This window comes from Numida meleagris, chromosome 3, assembly GCF_002078875.1.
Source record: "Numida meleagris isolate 19003 breed g44 Domestic line chromosome 3, NumMel1.0, whole genome shotgun sequence".
NCBI classification, from domain to species: domain Eukaryota; kingdom Metazoa; phylum Chordata; class Aves; order Galliformes; family Numididae; genus Numida; species Numida meleagris.
In genome coordinates, this window is record NC_034411.1 from 78,576,042 (window position 1) to 78,584,817 (window position 8,776).

Genomic DNA, 8,776 nt, shown 5'->3' on the forward strand with positions numbered 1-8,776 from the left:
GGGAGGGGGGGAAGTGGAAACTGTTTTTTTTTTTTTTAAAAAAAAAAAGATATAATAGCGGTGACCTTTTGTGTGCGGGTGCACGGCTATTTGGCATGCGCGCCTTCGGGTTTGCATGCAAATGTATTTAGAAGCGCTTGAAAGAAGCGGAGGTGCCAAGGATTTCCCTTGCACGCACGACAGCCCCGGCAGGACATCCCTGTGCGGTGACAGCGCTCCCACACTGCATGTTCCCTCCGGTCCCTGCCCACAGGCTCCTTTTATGCGCTGCTAAGACTAGGTGGAGACGGGAAGTGGCTGCTGCTAAGGGGTTTGCTCATGTTCTCTTTCCAATTGTAGGAAGCTTATGTGCAGAAAATGGTCAAAGTATGCAATGATTCCGACCGGTGGAGTCTCATCTCCTTGTCCAACAACAGTGGCAAGAATGTGGAGCTGAAGTTCGTGGACTCTCTGAGGCGGCAGTTTGAATTCAGCGTTGATTCCTTCCAAATCAAGCTGGACTCCCTGCTGCTTTTTTATGAATGCTCAGAGAATCCGATGACTGAGACATTTCACCCGACCATCATCGGTGAGAGCGTCTATGGGGATTTCCAAGAAGCATTTGATCACCTCTGCAATAAGATCATTGCTACCAGAAACCCCGAAGAGATCAGAGGAGGTGGTTTGCTGAAGTACTGCAACCTTTTGGTAAGGGGCTTTAGGGCTGCCTCCGAATCCGAGATTAAGTCCCTTCAGAGATACATGTGCTCGAGGTTTTTCATTGACTTCTCAGACATTGGAGAACAGCAGAGAAAGCTGGAGTCCTACTTGCAGAACCACTTTGTGGGATTAGAGGACCGCAAGTATGACTATCTCATGACCCTTCACGGTGTGGTGAACGAGAGCACAGTGTGCCTGATGGGACATGAGAGGAGACAGACGCTGAATCTGATCACCATGCTGGCCATCCGGGTCCTAGCCGAGCAGAATATCATCCCCAATGTGGCCAATGTCACCTGCTATTACCAGCCAGCCCCATACGTAGCAGATGCCAACTTCAGCAATTACTATATTGCCCAGGTGCAGACGGTGTTCCCATGCCAGCAGCACACGTACTCTACCTGGCTGCCCTGTAATTAAGGATCAAAATTAGTAGACCCGGTGGGGAGAACGTTTTCTAACGTGTAGAAAGGGGCAATGCGCCCCTTTGAAATGGGGTGTTTTGTGCAATGATGATCTGCTCTGGTTTTCAAGCTTGGTAAAAGCTTGTGGTTCTTCTAATAAACAATGGGAGCATGATCTAGAAAGAACCCCCAAATAATTGGATCCTACCCAGAGCACAAGAGGCCTGTCATTAAAAGCAACCAGCTTCCCCTGAGATAAGTGAGGGAGGAATGCTTGATGACAATATGGGTTGGCAGTATCTGCTCCCATAGCTTTGGCATAGAGAAGATGGGAAAGCCTTATTTCTTTTGTTTTTATTACTCTAGAATGGGATCTGCAAAAGGGAGAATATGAAAGAAACAAAAAAACAACAAAAAAAATCTCAAAAAAACAATTCTATATATATATTTTCAGGAATTAAAAGTAGAGGCATAAAGCAGTGATAAGCTGAATTAAAATGTATATTGGAATTACTGCATTTGGGGCTTGCAGCAAGTGCCGTCTATGGATTGACAGTGTAGAATGTATAGCTTGCTTGAATAGAGAATGCTTTACCAGAAACAGCTTGCTCCAAATGAACAGTAGTAGATTGGTACAGTTATAAAAATGGAAACACGTATGATGACAAAGTCCATTATTTCCAGCTGTGTGTGTGTGCCTCCCATTTTTAAAATGTGAGAATGCAGGGAGAACAGCTGTGGCAAACTAAGTATGCTCAAGGACCAAAGATTTCACAAATAAGTTATCTGAGCAAAGAAGACACAGTAGAGTATATATATAAATATATATATATAAAACAAAAATAAGAAAGATGTTGCTATATTTGTACACACCAATAGTAATCAAAAGTGCCTGATGCCTTCATAAAATTTGAAGTGAGAAAAATCTAGTTTTGTGGTTTAACCATGCATTTTGTTTTATCAGGGACACAAGGATTAAAAGCAAAACAACCATAAGCTTGTGAATAAGTGGTGGAGGAAATGCCCTATTTTTTTTCTTGGCAAATACTTGTATAGAGTAAATGTTATGTTGGTGTGCTATTATCCTAGGTACGTGTGTGTATGTGTGTATATATGTTTGTGTGTGTATATATGTACATGTTATATGTGTATATCTATATATATACACACACAATATATATTAATGTGGTCTAGGAAAATGTAGCAATTAAGGAATGTTTAAATAAAGTACTATGTGTTTTCCAGTTTGCAACAGGATGTCATAGGACAGTGGGCACTTTGCAGTGATTTTTTAACCCACACCTGAGAAATTTGGAGTAAATGAACCAGTCAGGATTAAGGTGGGATTCAGATAATGTCTTTGGTTGCAAGAACAAGGATTACAGTAATTCAGTGGATTGCTTGTGAGCCATAATAATTCCACAAACGGAGAAACGTATGACTAGCTGATTTTTTTTTAACTATTTTGTACTGTAATGCCATTTTGACATTTAACCCACTAATGTTGTGACTGCATACCTCCATTATGTGTAATTCAGTGGAACGTGGATCAAAGATAGGTTTATTTAAACCCCCTGACAGCTAAAGGATATTGTATTAGTTGGAGATTGAACACTAATTGTTAATATTTAAAGGAGTATTTTAATAGAATGCGTGATGCATTCCAGGACCACTAGAATTTAGTAAATGTGAAATGAACCCTTTTTAAGAGTTGCACGATTGCTTAAAATTATATTTTATATATATATATTATATATATATTTTTATGCAAATATTAAACATCTTTGATCTGGTTGTCACACTGCATTTACAAGTTCAGTACTGTACTTTATTTAAATGGAATCACTTTACATTGGAACAATACCTATTCACTTTCATTTCCTCTCCCAAAAGACCAGCAGGGGGAAAGTGAAACCTCTGCTGTTGTTTTCACTTCAGTGCCATCCCTGAAGGTGTTAGATTTTTGTTGGGCTTTGAAACCCCGATGACTAAATAACACTCGACTCTGATATTTTGCTATTTTTTACTGAGGGGGGGAAAAAAAAGAAGGGAATTCAGGGTTTTGAGAGAAAACTCGGCCTGCATCTTTGCGTGGTCTCATGTTTTTGGAGGCAGGGGCTAGAGAGGACAGGACTCGTGTCCCGGCTGTGTTTTCCCTACGGAGCTACTAAGGTACATCTATTTTTGTCACGCTTTGTACTTTTAACTCTGAAGGCAATCTAGCGGGAACCTGATTTGTTTACAGAAGCACCTTCCCTGTGAATTCTTCAGGAAATGTACAATCTGTTTCGTTGCCCTTCGCTGTGTTTGCTCGGAGACCTTGTCCCTGCCGAGCCTTCCTCCCCCTTGGGGCCTTCCTCCTCTCTGAGGCCAGGCCAGGGCCCATGTTGCAGGCTGGGGCCCATGCCGGCCCGTGTTGGCTGGCGGAGCTGGAAGGCGCTGGCCAAAGCATTGCGCTGCCGGCCGCTTGGGGAAGGTTCCTAGCGGAAGCACGGGGAGGGCTGGGGAAATAGGATCAGCTGGTAATGTGGTATGTCTTCTCTCGCCGCAACTATTTGCAGCAAATAAATGAGTCATCCGTTCTTCTGAGGGGGCTGAGAATCTATAGCGGTGCCACAACCACAGAATGCTGATAGTACATGAGACAATGTATTTTTTCCATTGAAGGACCCTTTTTCCATTGCTTAGAAGAAAGTTTTGATTTACTTTCTCTCCGCTCAAATTTTATTGTGTTTTTATGATTGACAGCAGCTAGTTACCTTATAGTGCATGCAGCAGGGCTCTGAGCTAAACTGCACCTTTCAGCGTTTGCATTTTGATACATATATAATATGTTTTTATATATATTATATAGGTATTCTGGATCTGTTTTGCATATGTTAATGAGCAAGTGGTGGAACTGGTGGAGCTTTGTTGTATCTGTGATGGGAGTTTAAAAGGTGGCCGGTGTTAGAGGTGGGAAGAAGGCATGAGCTCAGGCCAAGAGTTAAATAAGAACCCCTTTTCAAAGCTGGTTTATTCCTGCGGTTTGCACACCTTCCTCTCCACAAAGTCTGACTTTTTTAACTGTTTCCCCCCTCCCGCCCTTCATTACACTGATACTTTTAAAGTTAACAACCGCATTCTTGCTTTGTAGACTTCATTTTTCTCATCCAATCAGCTGTAAGGCTACAACTTGCTGCAAGAGACAGTGCCCCTTTCAAAGAGCTGAACTGATTAAAAACATTGACCTGATTACAGTAAAACTGTTTGTGCCGCAGCTGAATTTATTGCTAACCAACAGGGAGCTAAACAACCGAGAGCTTTGAAATTGGCTTTTTTTTTTTTCTTAGATGTAGCTGTTCCCCCAGTGCAAGAACTTCTTCCAAAAATAGAAGGGCAGTTAGAAGACCAAAAAGATGATAATTTTCTAGTTTTATTGCACTTAAAATATTTTTTGTGTTGTCTTGCACAAAGGCCTGCACACAAATCTTCTAAACACCTCTTAGTGCTTGGTTTGCATTGTGTCAGAAACTCCTACCAGTTCAAAAAAAAAAAGCTTTTTTTTTTTTTTTAATTGAGAAAATGAAGTGTGTTAGATAAAACTGCACAGAAAAGGAAAAACTGTAATTGCATATTCAGCTCCTATTTGAATATATTCTTTTGTATGGTTTTCTTTATGCAGAGAGTTTCCCTTGCGAGAAAGAAAATCAGTGTACTGTTTTGCTGTTGTAATAATGGTTTGCTAACAAAATAAATAGTAGAAAAAAAAGCCTGCAAATTTCAAGACAGCTTGGCTGAAGCACTGCAGGCTCCTGCAGTCTGTAGGAGTCTGTGCAGATTTGCTTTCCCTCAGATTTCCTTACAACTGTTGCCTTCTGCAAGGCATCCTGTTGCAGCAAACTGCTCCTTGGATTGCTCTTTTGGAACATTTTGACTATAGGCGTTGTCAGAGAAAGAGAAAGAGCTGATGGAAAACAGACTCTAGAGGGAACAGATTGTGAATTTTGTTTACAGCATCCAATATTTGGATTTTTTTTTTGTAAATAAAAAGAAGTTATTTTTTTCTATTGATTTGTGTGTTCTGTCTTCCGTGTCTGAAATAGCTCTGGCTTGCTCCTGGTGAATACCAACTTGTTTTCATCAAAAAAGGATGAGGGCAGTACTTTGCTGGGAAGAGCAGCATTGTGCTTCTTTCTGATGGGAGCGCAATCCATTTGGAGAAGCCTTGCCCAGCTCAGGAGGGCTCACTGAGCTGTGGAGAAACCTCTCCGCCAGCACCAAAACCAGTGTAATGCTTGTCAGGCTCTGTCAAAGCTCTGAAACCTTGCAGTACTCTTGCTATCTTTGTAGTTTAGGTACTGTGACCAAAATTTCCTTGTGATACCTGGTAGTTCAGGACAGCGAAGCACCCTGCTGGCAACCACACAAGGGTCCTGGTGTTTCAGTAGCTCTGCAGGGCTAGGGGTGCTGCTCCCTGAATAGAAATATGGGCCCTTTTGTAGCAGAGGCCGAGCATTGCAGCTTGGGAGCAGGGATTCGCCTACCCACTGGATGCAGCTGCTGAATCAGTCCAATTCTTCCCCAGACTCAATGTTTGCTCTCCTTGCCTGCCCTACAGTGCTGTCCTTGTCAGCAGAGGTATTTGCTGTGTTTACAGGGGAGATGCTTCTGTAATGAAGGCTAATTTCCTCCAAAGGCACTTCAAGGGAAAATAAAATATTAATTTACAATGCTCACGGCAACACTTTTTAAACCAGGGTGCCTCAGTCTGGCCCAAACTTGAAAAACATCAACTAAGACTCTGCAGTATGCAGCTTTTACTGGCCTCATTCATTCACAGCTCTGGGCTTGGAAGACTTAGCGTCGGCTAAGTGCTCGCTTGAATGTGCTTATTGTAATGATGAGTGAACCTGTATTCCCCCAGAAGAGCAAACAAACAAACAAGCTGCTAGACTGCTCGTTTTTCCAGGCACAGGAGCAGCCCCCTCACCCAGCACTGGGCGCTTGCACAGTGCCTCCTTTGAGAGGCCAGCTGGCGGAGGCTGAGTGATGCAGCCAGAGGAAGATGCGCTCCGCATCCCTACCTCCCTATCCTTCCATGGTGCTGCCAGAAAAGACAGGGGGACGTGGCCCAGTGCTTCCTCCTGCTAGCTTGCTCAGTTCTGAAGTATTTTAGGCAGTCTGGCAGAGGTGCCTGCAATGCCTGAAGACGCAAGTGGAAATTGGAGGACTGGAAACCATCTAAATTCAAATGTCTTTTGACATTTGCCTCTCAAAAGCCAAGCCTGAACGGTTACTCTTACCTTTGGAGTTTCTCCTTTTTTTTTTTTTTTTTTTTTTTTTTTTTTTTTTGGGGGGGGGGGGGGGGGGGGGGAGGGACAGGGGAGATGAATGCCAATTGAGTATTGGGAATGTGGAGACTTCCCCCTTCCCAAACAGGAATATGACATATGATGGGGACAGAGCCAGCTGAATGCTGCGCTTTAGTAGGTTGGAATTTTTTTAAGGAGGGAGGAGCCGTGAGGACTGCAGAAGGGGGAAGTCAAAATGAGGGTGTGAGACCCTAAATCACCTGACCAGCCACAACAATGGGAGGCCATGTTAAATTAGGAGCTGAGAAGTGGCTCAAATCTTTGTGCTCTGCTAAAATGAACATAATCAGAGAAACTGTCACTTTGAAAGATAAGGATCATTCTGCAGTTTTTTGTTTTTTTTTTTTTGGCTGCAGCAGCACATTTTTATTTTATTGCTTTTAAAAAAAGAAAAATCCCCAGGAACTTCTTTGCCCAAGACTGAAGGCAAACTGCATCCTCTAGTAAATGTATGTGGAATCCCTGAAAGGCATTAAGTAGATAATACTGAGTTCAGTATTATAAACCCGCTCTTGGGAAACCTCCATGAAACCTCTGCTGAGATTTTTGTAGCACAGTCACATATGCTTTGTTCCCAAGTGTTTGTGTGGATCCAGTCATACCTTCCTGAAACTGCCACAACTTCCTCCCTTTATATTATTTATTTTTAGTAAAATTCTATGCAAATAGCTACATGCCCTTAGGACAAGCACAGTCTATAGCTATGAGCCATTGCATTGAGATAGTGCTATCCCTCCTTGGAGATCTTCAAAAGCTGCCTCTACACATTCCTGGGCAGTCTGCTCTAGGTGTCCCTGCAGGGGTTGGAGCAGGTGGACCCAGAGGACTGTTTGAACTGAATCCATTCTGGCATTCTGTGATTAGAGCTGGTGTAGTTTTGCATGAAAACCTTAAACTTCTATAGAGGCATGTTAGAAGCAGCTCTGTGTGTGGGATCCTAATCCTTACATAAGGAGCGGGAGGACAAAATCAAAATCTGCACTTTTAGAAAAGAAATGCTAACCCTTCAAAAGCCTACTAAAACATGAGAAACAGACTCATCTCCAATATAGCCTTTGGCTACTCAGAATGATTGTTTTGTGGATGTGCAGTTCCACCATTTCATGCTGGGCTATTCTATCAGGATATGCAATGCAAGTACACACAAGAAAATCTTTTTTTGTTGTTTCGGTTGAAAAACGTAATCTCAAATACACACTTAAATTTTGTGCACAAAACAGTTATTCTGCAGGGTTAAAAGGTCCCTCAGATTCCTGTAACAGCTTGACAGGCTTAAATCTCTTCTTGTAAAGAGGGTAGTAGGCCTATACATGCTTACACTTCTTCTGGATTTGAAGGTTGACAACTCTTTTGGATGAACTGTTCTCCTGGTTACTAAGTTTGTCTTCCTGGGCATGGAAAAATACAGAATGGCCGAAGCTTTAAAAAAGTGGAAACCTCAACGTCTAAAGCTACACAGGCCCTCTTCTCTTCAGCTTCTCCCATGCAAGCTGTAGAACTGAGTCCTTTCTAAAATCACACTAAGGCAAAGGTAGTTGCTTTATATAAATATGTTTTGGAGATGTCTAGCTTATTGCTTCTGGTGTGTTCATCTAGTTACCCTTCTGCCATTTGAACAAAGGTGATGGGAGGTGCCTGCAGCAGGAAGTCAGAGGTTCCTGATAGAGATGTACACAGCTCTGCAACACTTTTCTCTCGTTTATCTTCATTAGTGAAGGAGTGCTTTAAGAGCACTCCTGTGTCTGCAGTGGCTACATGGCCTTCATTTTCACTGTAATTCCCTTGGTTGAGTCATCCCCTCAATCCAAGGCATCCATGGAGTTCCTACAGCACTTTTTGAAATGGAAGAGTAATTGCAAGGTAATCTTTCTATAATTTCAATTGTTCATAATTCAACTTTGATACACAAACTTTTTTTTTTTAACTTTTTGTTTGTATTTTCTCTTGCTCTGCTTTCTGTATTGCTGTTCTTTGCATGTTTCTATGTTGCTTTTTCATCCTGATTGTTGCACCAGAAGCACATGCGCTTCAACCTATCAATAGTTCAACTGCTGCCTGGAATTTTGGAGCCACTGACATAATGTCCATGCTAGATGGTTTGTTAGCTGAGTTTCAGTAACAGGTGTGCAACATAACCCTGTAAGCAGAGTTCCTGAGTGCCCTGAAAAATGCTATTCAGACATATCTGAAATGAAGTTTTCGACTTAGTTCCTCATGACGAAGGGAATTATGCATACAGGCTTGTACAAGCCGTTCCTCGGTCATCTCAAGAAGTGCAGGGTAACAGATGAATTGAAGCTTTAGCAGGTCAACAATTAT

At 42.3% G+C, this 8,776-nt stretch overlaps 1 protein-coding gene across 1 annotated transcript; it reads left to right on the forward strand.

Moving 5' to 3' along the window:
* Positions 302 to 4,661, forward strand: FAM46A (family with sequence similarity 46 member A). Its single transcript, XM_021390072.1, has one exon. It carries the CDS (start codon positions 358 to 360, stop codon positions 1,117 to 1,119), a length of 762 nt encoding a protein of 253 aa, XP_021245747.1. The 5' UTR covers positions 302 to 357; the 3' UTR covers positions 1,120 to 4,661.